This window comes from Haemorhous mexicanus, chromosome 5 (genome assembly GCF_027477595.1).
Source record: "Haemorhous mexicanus isolate bHaeMex1 chromosome 5, bHaeMex1.pri, whole genome shotgun sequence".
In the NCBI taxonomy this organism is placed as follows: domain Eukaryota; kingdom Metazoa; phylum Chordata; class Aves; order Passeriformes; family Fringillidae; genus Haemorhous; species Haemorhous mexicanus.
The window spans coordinates 38,000,733-38,018,569 of NC_082345.1; the positions used below are offsets into that span (position 1 = coordinate 38,000,733).

General features: G+C 36.8%; 1 protein-coding gene across 7 annotated transcripts in view; it reads right to left on the bottom strand.

Moving 5' to 3' along the window:
• NAV3 (neuron navigator 3) overlaps positions 1-17,837 on the bottom strand; it is a 249,998-nt gene that overhangs the window by 36,532 nt on the left and 195,629 nt on the right. For 5 of the 7 annotated variants that reach the window (XM_059846871.1, XM_059846869.1, XM_059846868.1 and 2 more), the window contains 5 exons: positions 12,277-12,318; positions 9,752-9,912; positions 7,736-7,924; positions 5,287-5,339; positions 1,373-1,396 (listed from right to left, as the gene is read on the bottom strand). In XM_059846871.1, the coding sequence (XP_059702854.1) occupies positions 1,373-1,396; positions 5,287-5,339; positions 7,736-7,924; positions 9,752-9,912; positions 12,277-12,318 (469 nt within the window). The remainder of the gene's footprint in view (positions 1-1,372; positions 1,397-5,286; positions 5,340-7,735; positions 7,925-9,751; positions 9,913-12,276; positions 12,319-17,837) is intronic. The other 2 variants (XM_059846870.1, XM_059846873.1) reach the window with 1 other exon arrangement.

Sequence of the window (17,837 nt, forward strand, 5' to 3'; positions counted from 1 at the left end):
ATTATTCCAGACAAGAGAAGTAAAATGGGTAAAACCAGCCTAGGAAAGGGAACATTTACAGTCACTAGTAAAGACCATTGCAGTATTTTAGTTTTATGACTCCCATGAAAACCAACAAGAAATACTGCACAAGCAACGTGAACATGTTCCTGTACTTCTATAATGCAAAAATAGCTCAGTCATTTACACCAGCTCAGTGCAACAGGGGCAGATTATCGAGTTCTTCTCCATCCCAGACTGACCCTTTTATTTTTCCAAGCTTTCTCTTGGGTTTTTAAATGCAATTATTTGACATTTCAGCTTAAGCTACACTTTCATCATGTTCTTGCAAATTCACAAAGGAAGGTCTCATGAAGTGCTGTTCAACATCTCCTGTAAGAGCATCTCAAGCAGACCCAGATACTGAGAAAACATCATGTAGAAATGCACAGGAAAGAAATATTGTTTATTTTCTATATTCTGACCTACACAAAAGACAATAAAATAATGAACTGGAGTTTACACTACTGAGCTACAACATGCCCCTTTAGCTCCTTTGTTTTAACTTAAAGAGATGTGAGCTTAGATGAAATTGTATTGAAATATGCTGCAGCAAGGAGGGAAGGATATGTTTATTTGTTCAATTTCCTCAAAATATCTTTTTGTTGACTTTTTCTTTGATTAGAATAGTAAAAATAGGAGCAGCAAAAATGCAGGAGCTGGAAATCATGTAGCTCTGTGAAGTGGAAATGCACCCCTTGGTGCTGTATTTTATTGCAGCTACTCTTTGGTGCCCTTTTATTACAACCAGGACTTCATTTTGAGAAAGGCTGTAATTGTATCCAGCTGCTGACCCTGGCTTGTCACCCATTCTTATACACTGTGAGGAGAAAGAAGCTATTTTCCATGTCAAATTTGATTTATATCTGAAATCAATCTGCATTGCTCTGAAATCCATCAAAGTGGTCAGTTTCAGAAATTTAATATAATTCAAAATGTGAGGGAGAGAAGTTCAAAGCGATCATTTGAAGTATTTTTCCTCCTGAAAGGCAGCACCTTACCTTGAATTGCACAATTCCTTAGATCCTGCACAGAGTGGTATTAAGTCTGAAATCAGACCTATCTCAACTCCTCCACTCAATGCCCAGTTCTTACTGATTCTTTTCATCTTTTCAGAATGACAGCCAGGAGGCTTTCTTCAGCACAATGCTAGGAAAACACCTTCTAGTACACTAAAAGCTGCACCAGGTTTTCACCAGTACTTCTTCAAAGGTGATGCAAAGACACAGGGTGTATTTTCCCCACCAACTATGCAGTTTTAAAGCAGGTAAACAATAAACTATAAAATAATGTAAGGCAATACAGAAGTATAAAAATGAAGAGAAGTTCTTACCTCTGAATGTGCCTTTTCTTCTGCCTGGAAGAAAACAAAGAAGAAATGGCTTGGAATCAGTGTGCAACATAACTGTGGTAGTAGAACATAAAAGCCAGCCACACTGGAGTGAAATGAATAGCTTCACGCATCCATTACATTTCAGGAAGGTATCCAGTAAAAACAATAAATGGAACTCTTTTCAACTTGCTTGGCAAAGCTCCAGCTGAAACCCCAAAGAGCCTGCCAGCATACTGACAAAATGAAATGGTGGAAAGAGGGAGAGCAGGACCAGATCTGCAGAAACTGCAGCTACAGTTCTAACATACAAACAAAAACTTACTATGCTCTCACTGCATGGGACTTAGTCTGACACAAAAAACCTGTTTATGCTGCAATCATTATTAGGGCTCCTGCATTTATATTTGTTTTACTGCATACCAAGACATGTTCCTAATATGATAATATGTAATCTCTGATAAGAGAAGTTGATAGCATACCTGTAAAACATACATTGGGAAAGGGGAGGGGAACTTGCATTTTAATGTAATTTTCTTCTATACTGAGGACTGACCAAAATATTAAGGGCTATCAAGGCATGTTAAAGTTGTTTTCAATTAAACTTGTTAATATTATTTGATAATTTTAGTATTTTCCATATTCCAATGTATTGTGTCATATACTAAAACTTTTTACTCAGCAGCTTTTTTCGCCAAGCTAAGAAACTAAACCACTGCAAGGCAAACCTTTGAAAGTCATTCAGTTTCTAAGCATTGGAGCAGTCCTATTCAGGAGACATTTGGTGGACAGATAAATCTTGCTTCAGTGGGATTCTAATGGAAAAGAATGGTATGCCACAAGAAAGGAACCCTTTCATAACATAAAATAAGAATCAGTTAATGTACTGGAAACTAATCCACCCCATGGTCGGAAGTGGCCCATGTTCAGAGAAGCAGTCTACATTATCTGGAAGAGAATAGTAAGCAGTAGAAGGAAAATGTAGATAAGCAATTATCTGTAAAAAACATTAGAAACACTAAGAAAACCCAAGGTAAAGGCACTTCAAAAGTTTTCTGGCATAGGACTGTCTGTCTTATACTGTGTTGTTACAAATCAGCATAGCTGAATTTGAGCCAATCATTTTGTTGTCAGGATTTGAATGTTTTATAACAGAAATGAGTTTTTTTGCTTTACCTTGCATAAGGGAAGAAGACTTCTGGAAAATGCCTTTTTCCATACATGCTTATCTGTTAGCAGTCACTAAACATCCTGTGATGCTATTATATTTACCTTGGCAACACTTAGAAATGCCTTTGGCTCAAACTACTCTAATACCTGACACATTGCTGGGTGAGGATGATTTAGTATAATGATTTTTTTCCCCATCACCAATGTGATACACTAACTTTCTATGTTTACAAAAAGGAGATCTGCCTTCAGAAAGAAAATTTTATTCTATTCCCATTATTACATCAAATATGTAGTGCATGGAGGGTCACAAAAGGATTGAGGTGTCAATGTCTCCTTATAATTTTTTCTGTGACAACAAAAACAAAGATTAGGGTTGGTGACTTTTTCCTAAAACTGCCATGTTGGGACATGGTCCTTGTCCTTGGAGCACCAAACCTGCTGATGAAGGCATTGCTACATGTCCTTGCCAGGCAACTCCCTCAATGCACAAGGAAGCGTTGCCTCTCCCCAAGTTCAGGGAGGTGGCTCTCAACAGTCAGATTTTGTGGGCATTGAAGGAAGTAAATGAATGAGAAAGGCCAGGATTTTGGACCACCTTTAAAAAAATAGAATCTGACAACCAAATGCATCTCAGTAGTTTTTACTTAAGTTTATTCTCACACCATTGTAACCCAGGACTCAGCCATAGTTGCAACAGAATCTAAAAGGAAAAAATTATTTTTCTCACTCTACTTCTGCATTACATGCACACATCCCATCCTTGCAAGGATTATTTTTCTTTTTTTGAAGTCTTAGAACATTAAGGTACAAATGACATGTCCTTATAGAACTCCTCTGAGCATGGCCTAGCACAATCAATGAAGCCCAGGGAGTCAAAGTGCAGCTAATGCTGAGAGCCAGTGCGGGAAATTGGCAATTAACTAAATATGGGAAAATTTAAGTGTTTCACCTACTGAGCAGGAGGAGACTGAAACAGGAGACAACCTATCATAATTTTTTCAATTACTCACAGGGCTAAATGAATTCACTGCCAAAACTGAATCAGTTTACTATGTCTGCTCACACGGTATATTTTTCTGTGAAACAAAACTGAAGTCTCTGTACATGAATATCTCTACAAGCTAGATTTCCAGTCTATGCAAGTTAAGTCCTGAAAACCCAAAAGCAAGTCAAGAAAGCCAATATATGCAGAAAAGGGTAGTGAATGCAAAATTTCTGTGTCATTGGACTCATTCAATGGCAGAAAATAATGAAATGTCTCTTCTGAATCTCATATTCTAATTCCCAAAGAAACAATCTTCAGATAATAACTTGAAGATTTTCAACTATCCTCTGGCAATTATACATGAAGGTCTTGATCTTCATTTAGTACTTTGATTGAATTTCTCCAGTGATTAGGTCGCAGAAAACACTAGCACTAAGGCTTAAGACAATGCTTGAGAAATCTGACAAATACATTTAATTGAGATAACCCTGTGAAGCTATCCCATTGCTCTCTTCACTCAACTGATGTGATACTGAGAGGTAAACTTTTCAGGTTCCTACTCCACTTGTGCATCATTTTTTGATTAATTGCTGAAAAGTTTAAACCATTTTCAAAGAGGGCTCAAGCAGAAGAAATTCAGATCAAAAATCTTTGCTAAAAGTCAATCATAGGAATTATTTATACCAATTTATTTCTGGCCCTTTTCAGATTTTTCTGCAGTTTCCATTATCTTGCCTACATTATCCATTACTTAAGGAGTGGGGCTCAGCTGCAATGTGAATTCACAGTCAGAAGATATTTTTAGTATGAACCTGGGTAAACAGTTTAAAGTTTATTTTGCAGGGAAAATACCACTCTTTAATATCATGGGGTTTAGTTAATATTTCCAAGATACTCTGTTGAAATATAAAAGGTTATATAAATAGTAAGTATTAGTAAATTCTTGCTACATTACACATCATCAGAACACAAGATATTTCAGAGCTACTCACTGGGTGCTGAAAGCATCCTGTGTCACTTTACAGCTTGATTTTTTTTTCATCTATCAGTTTAATAATATTCTTTTAAACTTTGACATAAAAGCTTGAATTATAATTTTTGTCACACCTTCCCATTACCCTGATGGTAATGTCTCATAGACAAGGAAATAGTTCTAAAGATTTTTTCAACCACCAAAACATAAGTGAGAAGCTTAACTCTGACTGTAATTCTGGAGATAGAAACAGGTATTACTCAATCTAATTAATCTAACTAATGAAGATTAAAGTTTTAGAAAGTTATTCTCTTTTCTTTGTAAATAACATTTAAATGCTGCCACTTGCAAGAAAAATCAGTAGACACTTAAACTCCAAATTACACCTCCCTTACCCTAAGGTAATCTTGAAGTTTTCAAGAAGTTTACCTCAAACAAGGCCAGGATATAAATAATTTTCTAAATTATGCACTAGCTGAAGGTAAGCAAAATGACTCAAAATGGTCAACTACAATAGCATAAGGACCCCCATAAGAGAGACACTCTTAGACTCTCACCTTCTTTTTTACTTTCCAGATGTATACTGTATGATTTTAAACACTAATAAGCAATTCACATAAAAAGGTGAAAAGACTGTTTTCTAAAATAGTATGCAGTAGTACAAAGCTGAAAATAAACATTCCAGCTTTACTGCAGTGGAATTCTAATTCTCTTAGATCTCAAAGTATTGAAATTTGAACAAGAACAAAGGCAGGCAGAACTTTTTTCTAAAATATCAATACTCACCGTAGAGTAGAGAGAGGATGTGCTGGAGACAAGTGATAATGAGGACCCATGTACTTTAAGAAAAGGAAAATAACATGAAATACAGCTGAAAGCATAAAACTTCCCCCATGTAGCTCAATAAGCAAACAAATTTTTAAAATGAGCACCAATTTTCCATAAAAATCAATTATGAGCTATCAGTATAAAAAAGCTTTTGATAGATTTCCCCGCATTTAGAAAGATTGTCCTCTACAGAAAAAAACATTCTCCTGTATATGGGGCTGGTGAGTGAGCAATGACACTTTGTATTATTATCAGCAAACCAAGCATCACTTTTGTTGCTTTGACAAGAAATCACTTGATAAATACACTCTTCAGAGAAACCAGAAATCGAGCTGTTTATACACCTGTCCTAAGCTGAGCAAATTATTTTGGTAAGAGACTGTGCTTTGGAAAACAGTTCATGTTCTGTGGGGTGTGCTCCCGAGCTTTCCTCAGAAAGGCTGACCTGTGAGGTTGTAGTCCAAGAGAAGGGGTAACTGTGAGGGGTAGTGACATATTTCCCTTAGTCCTCAGTGGAGTCAGCCTCAAGAGCATTGAGTGAATGTTGCAGGGCTGCACTTTAAGAAATGGGGTTCCTGGCCTGCCTGGAATGACAAATAAAGACTAAAACTATAAAAAATATTGACCCTTCTGAATCTGATGACTCTCCTGAGGAAGGCTATACCCACAGACAACTTCAAAGAAGATAATTTATTTCATTACCTCTTTGTATTTTTTGTTTTACAAGATTTAAAAAAAAATATTTACCACTTGCCAGGGTTTGATAAAAAAAGTGTTTTGCTTCAATAGCTATCTGTCTGCAAAAACCAGACACTACAAGAATACTTGGATTAGCCAAATGGACTTTAAATTTAGTTTTGTATTTATAGAAATGTGCTACACTGGCCATTGAAAAGGTGTGGCTTCCAAAGCATGCTTGATTTTCAGTCTCTGGTTTAGATGTCTGAGCTAAACTGCCATTCTGCACTCATACAACTCTGAGTGGCTCTATGCATTACCTCACTTGTTTCACTTTAACCTTCCTCCTATCTTAAAATATCTGACCTTCTAGCAGCATCATTTAATGCTAATCTCTAATGATCATAAACTGCTGAAAACAGTTTATTGCTGCTGCATTGACTTTCATTTACTCAGGTTGATCACAGTTATCCACTCCAGCTGGATATGAAACAGAACTAATGAAAAAGCTTTCATCAAACCCACTGGTGGCCCATTACTGAAATTCTACATTTAACATCTCTTTTTCTATGCATTAATTGCTTTGTTTTCTCTATTATTCTTCCAGTGTTTCCTTTGATAATTCTGTTCCTCAGCAAAGAGTCTGTAGTCAGCTCTGTCCTTGAATTATGTGGTATTCTTCTGTGCAGTCAGCCATCCTCTCTGCGCTGACAACTCACAGCTTGAGTTGTCCTGCACCCTGCTGCTAGTATTACATACCCAGATGTCTGCCTGATAGATCATCTAAAATACAGTAAAAGGAATCAGAAAGTAGAAGTCTTATTTGTCTGTTGTTTTATCTAGGGCATTTTCACCCTTTCATCTTGTAACTGTGACTTTTGGGGCTAAGGCAAGACTTTTCTAATTTATTATAAAGATGATTTACATTGTAATCACTTAGCAGTAAGCAAGATGAGTGTTATAGAATTAAATCCATGGAATTTCAGTTGTCTTTTTTGTTTAATTAAAGGGTTTAAGGACTTTGCAGTCATGGGAATACTGAAAATAATCAGATTTACCAGAAATGTTAGTCAGAAGAAAATGTTAAAGTGCATTTAATCAGGAGTTGTCAATCTCTCTGGATGAAAAAAGAGCAAAACCCAAAACCAAACAAAAATATTCACCAAGTTCCAGATGTTGCAGATAGCATTAACGAAAGCAGACAGTAATAATCTGCATAAAGTAGTGAGGTCAGTTCAAATTACAGAATTTCAATAAAGAAATTCACATGGTGTTTGCTGCAGGAGGCTGTAGGAAAGCGGGGAATTTAAATGACTACAAAAGAAAGAAGATGTTAAGCAGCACTAGTGTTTGGGGAATAAAAAGGAAGCACAGAAGTAGGATGAAGAAAGCAGAGAAACACAGTTGTCAAGGTACGTTCAGACATTTTGCATTTAGAGGAAAAAAGAATAATTTTCCAAGAATGGCTTCCTTTCCTCCAAAATTTCTCACAAAGGATTTGTGCATGTACGAGATACATACAGGATTGCTTATTACTGGGTGAAAGTAATACCTTCCATGTTTCAGGATAAGAAAGGCTTGTGAGTCCAACTCAGCAGAATCAATAAAAGCTTCACAGAATCATCATTTCTGTGGTGCAGGGCGCAGAAGAAATATTTTAAAATTTTACTATGTTTTGGACATCTACTTTGGGACGTGTTTGCCAATCTAAGTAATTTCTCAGTCTTACCTTCTTCCATGCTGTCCCTGAATGAACCTGAATGACTGATTGCTCGTGGTCTCTCTTCTAAGGACGTGGCACTGCCACACAGCTGGGAGTCATCGTAGAGATCAAAAGAAGTGTCTTGTGCAGGGATGCTGTTTGAACGCATCATGCTGGGTCCAGGAAGGTTAAACTGTGATAGGTTGGTTGGACTCACTGGAATAAAAAGCTTTATTAATGAAGCATATTTCCATTAAGTGAATTTTGCTTCTGCACAAAACTGTAATGTAGGACTAGCACAGTTAGGTGGACTTCATGCTGTTGAGACAATGGAAGGCTTTTATTCCTACATTTAAAGCTTCAACAAAAAGGTGGCCTCAAAGGAGCTGGATGACATGAATCCTATAAAACACATGGTAACACTAAAACACTGGTGTCTGAACACCCTTTGGCAGCCCACAGAAAATCAATGGGGGCGATTCAAAAGTTAAAAAGGAATAAGAGGTCATAAGTATTTTTATGAGCAGCTCCTCTAATAAATCAGTATCTGTATTTCATATTTCATCTGTATTAATGACTGCTGTTAAGGCCAAAGTATATTTGCATATATAAGACATTTGTCCTTGGATTTTCAGGAGCACCTACCACTATATTAGGTTAAGTATTCGTGCAAAGGCCTCAGTTGAATCTCATCGTAATAAACAGGGGTAGTCAGACACGGTTGAAATCAAGAACAGCGTTGATGAACCTACTTTAAGCTTTCACAAAGCTCTTTTGCCAGTATGAAGAAAGCCTATGGTTCCCCTGGACCACACAACTTCAATGTCTAGAAGAATAAGCTAACTGTCAAGCCAAATTCAGCCTCAGTATTTGGACTTTTAGTTTAGATCATCCAAGATATGTCCTAAGTTATAAACTATCAGAACAGCTGTGTTGTGAGAGCAAATTATACCATAGGGCTATGAAAACTGAAATAAAGCAAAGGACAATGAAAAAATAAATTTTAAACCCCATGATTTATTTCTCTCTGTTGTGAGTTCACAAGAATTATGAACAAAAAGAAAATGAGATTATTGTAAACAGAAAATAATATAGTGAAAAAACACTGCTTAGAACTGTGACACAGAAAAAACTGTGTCTAAAACTACAGGAGGAAAATCCAAAGCAGTGGCTTGTTTAGCAAGGATCCAACTTCATTTTTAAATGTAGCTTAGCTCAACTTCTTTTCCTGTTTGTAGTAAAGACTAACATGTGTATGTCTGATCAAATTTCTTTTGAGTGATCATAACCTATAGATCCCATAAGCTGTGACAGAGAGATAAAAGTCTTAATTCTTCATAAGATGCTAGTAACTCCTTACTAGGGGTCTAAATCATAAAAAGCTCATTGTGAACCTAAGTATGTGTGAAGTACAGTGGAGATAAGTGGGTTTTATTCAGAATTAAAGAAAGAAATAATACTATAAAAATAAACTTGTGTTGGATTAATTTGAAACAATATTCAGAAGAACCAAATGTAAACCTTGGTTCATAACCAAATAAAACTGCAATGTCACCCACATCCCAAAATACTATATTGCATTCAAGGTTAGGTTTGGATTGGGCCCAGTGCAGTTACAGCCAGGGCCAGCTACTGAAACACATTGAAAAGGTCTGTCTCAAAGTAAACCTCTATGTAGGCAAAATGCAGTGTTTAGTTTCTGACATTCACTAAAACCACTGGAAAGAATCCAACTGACTGTGAAACCTAAAAGATGAATAACTTTGAACTAGGAGCTAATTTCCAGGTCTCCCTCAAAATTTATCTCCTTGGTCAAGTCATAAAGAATCCGTGCTACGTTTTTGCCTCTGTGCAAAATAAGTGGCACCCTGACCCACTTCATTAACCACACTGTGAGTTTCCCCTCATTAGTGAGGTACAACAATATGGTGATGGTGATGTTAAGAATAAACTACCTTGTCTGGCAGACTAAGAAATATGTACAGCTGAATTTTATGGTTCTATTATAGAGGGGGAGAAAGAGTGAAGGGAAACAGCACTTACCCAGATTGGAAAAGTGATATTTTCCAGTTGCAGATGAAGACATAGCTGAAGGAGAAACAAGTGGGGACTGACTGCCAGTGTCTTGCAGGCCTCCAGTTGAGTGTGAGCGCAGCCATTCCTTGCCTTCCTCCTGACTTGTCTGCCGGGATGATGGTGTATATCTGAAAAACCACAGCTGGCATGCTCAAGACAATGACAAGGTGATGTCTTAGAAAGAAACAGCTGTCACATAAATACCCTTCACCAGTTACACAGAACAAATCCCTAGGAAAACGTCAAGTCCAGTCAAGTGATTATCACCAGAGATTTTAACTAGGTAGAATTTACCATTAGGTTACATTGAAAACATACAGGACTTGAATCCCCCTTACTCTTCATCCCCCTCCCCAAAACAGCATTCCCTTCTTTTGAAGAGACAGGATGATAAACCATAGCAGACAGACAACTGAGCTGACAGAAAAGGACTTCAAAGCTATAGGAAGTGTACAGGTTGATGCAAAAGCTTGGAAGCTGTATGGTTAGGATGGGGAATGAGCAGAATAGAAGCCAAGGAACGTTAGTGGCCACTTGCACAATGACATCTGTCACACATCATGTGGGCAATTGATTAGACAACAGGAGTGAAACAGACCAACAACTCTGAAAAAGGAGTTTGCATTGGTAATGACAGCTACTCATGGTCATATGCACAAGGTCTGCCGCTCTGAATGCTACCTGACATTGTGTCCTGCCCCAAGCTCAGGGGAGGGAAAGGGACAGGAAAAATAAACAATTAGCTGAAACAAGTTCTCTGGAAGGAAGAAGTTTGGCAATCAAATAATAAATCAACTGCTTCCTATGGTAAACCAATAAAATAAGTGCAATGTGACATGTGGGCCAAGAGGGAGAGCTGGTAATTCACTACTGATCCAGCCTTGGCTGAGATGGAAGAAGGGAAATTCTGGCACTGACTAAACATTAAAATGTGCAGAGAGTGTGGGTCTTAATCAAGAGATTTGTTTTCAGCCATGTCTGAAAATCTCAAAGAAATGCTTCAATCAGACAATATCCTGCTGAGAAATGAACACCTTCTCCGCTACTGTCATGAGCCATCAGTGTTCCCCAAAACAGCAGAGCACAAAGGGCTTTTGATATTCTGGCTTCAGGCTTGTGAGGCACAAGTGTTTCTGCTTAGAGAGAAGATTAAATGAGCATGCAAGTTCTTGTGTTGCGCTTGGGGTTTTGTACAATATTTTACAGCAGTAAACCATCTTGTCCTCATTAAATATTTACTTCCTCTCTCTTTTCAAAAATACAGCTATGATCTTTGCTTATAATGGTAGTAGAGCACAGAGTTACTGAGTGGTTATCAGATTGGAAAGATAGCAAAACAAGAACTCAGGATCTGAGTTTTGGACTGGGATCTCTGCACATTAAACCAAACTGACTTTTTTTCCTGGGCTAACTGAGCATTCTTATATGCCTATAAGCACTATTCCCACTCCAATTCGCTTTCAGCCGCCATTACAGCTGTACAGCCACAAACTTTGAACATCCCATAGTATCCTCGCAGGGTCCCCATTGTGCCTTTAACGTCTTCCACCTTCTCCATTCTCTCCAAATCCAAAGGGATTGTTCTGTGATGATAGAAAATTTGACTAAATTCTTATTAAGGAACAGCTAGTGCAGGAGGTCAGAAGGTGCATTATAGTGACAATAGTTTAGCACTATCTTAAAATTTCACAAATATTTATTCATAACTCATGACATTTAATGGTGCAATCTCAGTTATTGGAAAGCTGCACTGTCTGTGTGCATGCACATATATCCCTGCTTGCCAAATCTTCTTCCTGGATTGGGGAGATGGGCTTCCATGCCTCATGAGACTAGACAAGTTACCTAATAATCTGCTCTTTTCACCATGGAGGAGAGAAAAGGGTGGATAAATTCTGTTTTCTCTGATGAAGACAGAATTAAGTGAAGTGTTAGTAGCAAAACTGGACTCTGTATTGCTGGATAAGGACTAAGGAAACTGTATGGAGCAACACACATTTTATACTTACAAACCTTGGATAGTAAAATTAATATTTTCTAGGCCTACCCTTCAATAACTCTCCAGTTCAAATTGCATGAGTGTTTGCATGAGTCCAAAGTCAGATCCACCTCTAAAATATTTTTTTCTCCATAATGTTTTCAATAATTAGTCCTACTGAATTGCATAAGTATATTTTTCTGTCTCTTTTAGGTCTCCAGAATTCAATGCCTTTTAAGATTCATTCCATAAGGAAATGATCCCTAATAGTATTTATTTTCCATGGTATATCTTGAAAAAAGATTTATTCCTTGGCAGACATGGAAAGAAAAAGTCCATTGTTAAAATTTACATTTTCTGGTTTGAATTGAAATTCCAAGAACTCTTTTGTAAACAGGATCAACAAAAGGAGAAGGAAAAATAGAGGCAGCATAGAAAAGGTTACAAGAAAATAGAGAAGCAGCAGTCATGCTCAAAAAAAATATATACCTTAATCAAAAAAATATATATATACCTTAATCCCTTTTTGGGTAGTGTATTTCTGTCAAGCTGCATGCTGTTAAAACAAAAAAAATCCCTAAGGACATACAGTAAACAGGACTGTTCAGAATTACAAATTTTAAAGCTCTAGGTTTGTGTGAATAACAGAAGGTCATTTAATGCCTTTTAATATAACTTTCATGATAAATCCTTTAGTCATTGGAAGGAACAACAGGACATGGACCTCTGCACATCCGTTTTTCATCTAGACATGCTCTGGGCTGGGTCAATAACAATTTGGAGACAGTCCAAATCAGAAAGAAGTGCTTCTTTACCATTTCTAACCTTTCTACAGCTTTGCTCTGCAATCTGTGTGAGAATCATATGGTCACAGTATGAATCTTTATTTTTCACAGTTGTTTATGATAAGGCAATAGATTTCCAAAAGAAATGAAGGCTGTGGCACCTGCTAAGAGGCAGCATGGCCTTGCCAGAAGCCAAATGACAGCTCTGCATGTAGAAATATGTCCTAAAGATTCAGACACTTGGCTTTCTGTTGTTGAGGGGCTCACACAGTAAGGCGATGGTGGGGACAATGAAAAGTGGCACCAGAGCAATGTTGTTCCATTTTCCTGCACACAAAGTGTCAGAGTGGCTGATTACCCAAAATACATGGATGGAGTTTTCCTCATTTAAACCCCATCACTAGAAGAGCATCCAGTAGCCCTCCTTCCAAGTGTCATTTCAGCATTCCATCATAAAGTCTTGGTAAATTGGTCTCTGGTGGGTGTGGTTTGAACTAGTTATCATCAAGTAAGTATTGCAAGGTTCTCTCCCTTTGGAACATAGCTTAGTGTCACCATATGGATGAAATGGCAAAATGGCTTTTGAAAGCTTCTGTGTTACATATCATAATCACACCTCTGAGAGCAGCAGTAACTTAGGACCCTTGCTACCCTACAGACAAGGAGTTTGTTTCCTGTTGTGCTGTGGGTGATGTATCCTTGATCCTAGCAGGTAAAGGCAGTGAAGACACTGTTGGCATGGACAATCAGGGGTTACTATCAGGGGTTGGGCAAATGGAAGCAAACTACTCTTACCACCAGGAAATTTTATAGACAATTTTACTAGTTAAATAAAGGGCCTTGTTCTGCATTTGGAGAAAGCAAATGGAAGGAGAAAATCAGCAGTATTTCAGCACAGGCCCAGTTATCATGGTCCATGTGGGAGTAGTCCCATGTCAGAAAGAGGACTGTATTTCCAGCATTTTGCTCCCAACATAACTAACAGGACCTGGAATAGCTCACAAAAAGAAAACATAAATTTGAATGAATGATGCACTTTTTTTTTTTTCCTTCACAGCTAAAAATGAGGACTTGATATGCCTATATTTACCTTTTTGCACCTCTGAATTTCAAGATGAATAAGCATGATGATAACACCAGCTTCTTATGCAAACACTTAAAAGTCCAAATGAAAAATGTATTTTCCAATATAACTTTGACTTGGAGATATATATACTTAAAAGTAATCTATAGCACATTTTCTAAAAATAAAGGAGTCAGTTGTCCTTTAAACCAATCCACAAGCCAAAAGGTATTCCAGTTGTATAAGCAGGTTAAGAGTGACCATAGGATTTTCCAAAAATCTTTTGAATTCAGATGATCAAATGCAATAGGGATTAATACTCCTCAGCATAAACATGGAGTTATTGCAACTGCATTGAGTGTAGCAAATGCTCAATGTGTGTCATTTAAAAAATAATAACGCTTACAAAGATGCTCCTAGATTTTAGATAATTGTATGAAACCATTAAGCATAGTTTCTGTGCTTAGTAAGTAACTATTATATCAGACCAGAAACTGCCCTTATCTTTTTAATATCTGAAATCATTCATCCACCAAATCTGGGTTCATTGCTTCCACAGAAACTGGACTTTTGGCAGATAGAACTTAATTTACCTCACATCTCTAAAGTTGATAATAATAATAAAGACAGTCCTTTCTTGAAAAAAGCAATGCATACCTGGACAAAGGGCAATATAAAGTGAGGATGAGAATATAATCATATTCCTGATATTTTCCTTTGCCATGTAAACTGGAAAAAGCAATCTTGCAAAAAGATGAATGAAGACATAGGCTGAAGTTATCAAGCCCACTGTATCTCCTTCTCTTTTGTTTATTTTACACTGCTGAAACTGACTGCAACTTCTATGAGGGAAATTACAGGAAGCCTTACATTCCTCATTTTCCACCTGCCCTTGGTGATGAGGTTATCTCAGGAAAGGGCCCAAGGGCCCTAGAAGAATATCCTTGAGCTACGTCTAACTCTTTCAGAGCTGTTAGGGAATAAAAAAAATTATTGCAAGCTAGGAAACAACTAGAGAGCTCCATGACAGGCTGGGCCAAGCTGATATGGGTCATACAAATTTGTTTCTACAAAGGCTAGGCATATAAGAAAATCTGATACATGATGCACTGTTTCTCACCTTAAAACCACAACTATCAATTATAATAATTTAAAATAATTGAAAGTCTTGAAGGGCTTAAGGGGATTTCAATGCACTTTCATAGCACTCAAAACTAAGCATTCTTTAAAAGCAAACTACAGAAAGCCAGTCATGTAACTAAAAACCACTTCCACTCTGCTAATCTTAAAATGCAGATCTTAAAATGCAGATTACTGGTGATCAGACCATGTTTTTTTCTATATTTCTGCATTTTTATGCCTTCCTTGCTGTGTCCTTCGGATTAAGCAGAAGTAAGTTACAAATTTGCAACGCTCAACAGCAATTAAGGGTTTGAAAGAACTACAGGTGGTGTGTCCATCTGGAAAATTTTACAACTAAAGCAGTAATATTTTCAATTAACCCCAGAAGATGTTTTTATTTTAAAGGATAAGTACCTGCATGATCATTTTAACCCCTCCAAATTGCTGTAAGGTAAAATACAAGTGTCCTCCCATACAGGGAGCTACACTGCTATGACAGTAGAATTAGACTTTTCCAAATACTGCTAGTGTAAAACCAGCAGAAGGCCTAAGAGAGATGCAAAATCTGCCTTCCTTCGGAAAAAAAAATTTTTTGCTTGCTTTACTGAGTCTGTTCTCTGGTTGTTACATTGCAACAGAATCTCACTGAATGCTACAGAATTTGGCTAGAGTAAGCTCTAACACTGCACACCAGGAGCTGTCAGGGAGCTCTGCCTTGATGCTGTACCATCACTCAGTGGGCAGCCTGAAAATGTGGGCAACATCTGAGCATCCCTGGAGGGACAGAGGGGCAAAAATAGCAGAGACCTTGCAGATTTCCTGTCTCCATGAAAGGTGACTCTTTTTTTGGAGGCAGTCAAGGGCTATTTTCCTTTAAAGAAAATGTAGATCTTGTTCTAGAGATCTTGTTCTCATTTTCTGTGTTCTTTCCAGCTGTTTCTTCCTAAAACTTGACATCCCAAAGTCTCAAGTATAACGGGATATCTACTTTCTAAAACTCATATGCAACATTTTCATTTTCAAAATGCTTTGTCCCAGCACAGCACTACAGCTCTGTACACATGTTATGCAAGATAGCCCCACTATTTTCCATTTTGTACCTGTGCAAATATACCCTGCCCTGTTAAATCCCTTCAGACTAATCAGCCTTTGGTCACTCATCTTCAGTAACTCTTTACCAACTAGCACTTTTATTTTCCCCATTTGCTTATGAGAGTGTTATCAGGAATAGTGCTTAAAGCTTTAGTAAATTCAGGATTTTTATTGCATTTACTACTTTTCTGCCATTCAGAGAGCATATTTTCCTGCAAATGAATTAAATTAGCCTTTATTATTTACAAGGCTGTTAATGACTAATCTCATGTTGTTTGTTAATTAACCTATTTTTGTTTAATGTCTTTTGTATTTTTCCAGGCAAACTGGCCTTCCCATAATCCCCTTGCTCTTCATCCCAACTCTCCTCTTCATTCTTTCCTCAGCAGAGAGCCTTTGAAAATTTTGCTCCAGTTCTAATGACTGCAGGTTTTCAGGCTCTGTCTGAAGCAGGGAAATGAAAAGTTCATCAGGACCACTAAACCAAAGATATCTTCAACCATTTCATTTCCTCTTAGTATGCTTCCCATTACTGATACTTATCCATCAAATTACAGCTAATGCTTCAGTGAAAAAAACCCTTTTTGTTTTAATATCATCTATCATTAGCTCTCTCCTCTCTTTCAGCTTTTCCTGCATTTTCTCTGCATAGACTTTATGTTACTTGCTAGTTGTACCTCATTGTGCACATTGGTCTGATCTTGTCCCTACTTTATATCAGTTCATCTGATTATAAGGACTGCTGATTCAGCCTTTTGAAAGCTCTAGGGTGACTGAAGAAAAAGAAAAAACCTCCTTGCAGATAATTTTTATGCTACGCCATGCTATAATTAGTATAATCAAAGGCATTTCAAATATGAGATTACAAAGAAAAAAGGACATAATGTGCTGCCAAGCATATCTGTCTCCAACGTTGCAAATCAATGCTTTTGTTGTGAAAAAATACTTTGCTACAAGTAAGTTTTCATCTATAAAAGAGTTTAGAAACCCAGCATTTGTATCAGACCTTTCAGAAAAATCAAACTGCAAAAACCCTGTTGGGGCTATAATTTAAGAAATGACACCATTTACTCTAGGTACATTTATTTGTTTTGAGGCCAGATCAACATGAAGAATGGCTCTCTCTGGACTCAATCACAACATCCCCATATGGACTAATCTGAAACTTTAAAATATTGCCAACGGCAAAGAATTTGGAACCACTGAAATTAAGTCACTGAACAAACACATAAAGTATTAGCAGTGGGGGTTGCTCAGAAACTTCTGCCAAGCCATTAATTTTTGAAACATGATTTTTAAGGTCCTGCGTATCAATATAATTTTTGGCATGAATTCATACTGGTCCACATCATTTTATTGACCTCACCATCCATATATGTGGCAGTGAAGGATTTTGTAAGCTTAGTATTAATAACTGACCTTTTAAGAAATATTGTCACATTCAGTTTGTAGCACACTAATTCAAATATCTACTTAAAAAATTAAAGTTATGGTGCAAACTACAAATTTCTCTGGTATCAGTGTATTTATAACTACTGTTAACAATACTACATATTGGTAGTGTATGTAATATTGGTACATGTATATGTATTATAATTATTAAAATAATACATTAGTATATAATCGTATCATAATTTCTATATTAATAAGAGGTGTGATTTTTGCTGATATAGTAATGCTTATGAATACAACACAAGAAAATGAAATCTATGAAAAGTTTCCATCTAGATTTCTCAAGGTTTTGATTATGAAGTTTTTTTAAATGATGGCTTACAGAAAGTGAATTCCTTCTATACAAAGGATGGGTATCGAAAAATCTCTGAGTTTATATATAAAGCAAAAAAACCTGACGTTGTATGTTAAAGGGCTTTTCTCCTTAAAATGCTAAAAATGTTAAAAACTAATTTAGTTTAAAATACTTTTGACTGATTCAGTAAAATTTTATTTTTTTAATCAAAGGTTAATGAAATATTTAATATTGATTTTACAGTTCCCATGTGAGATAAGAGTTTC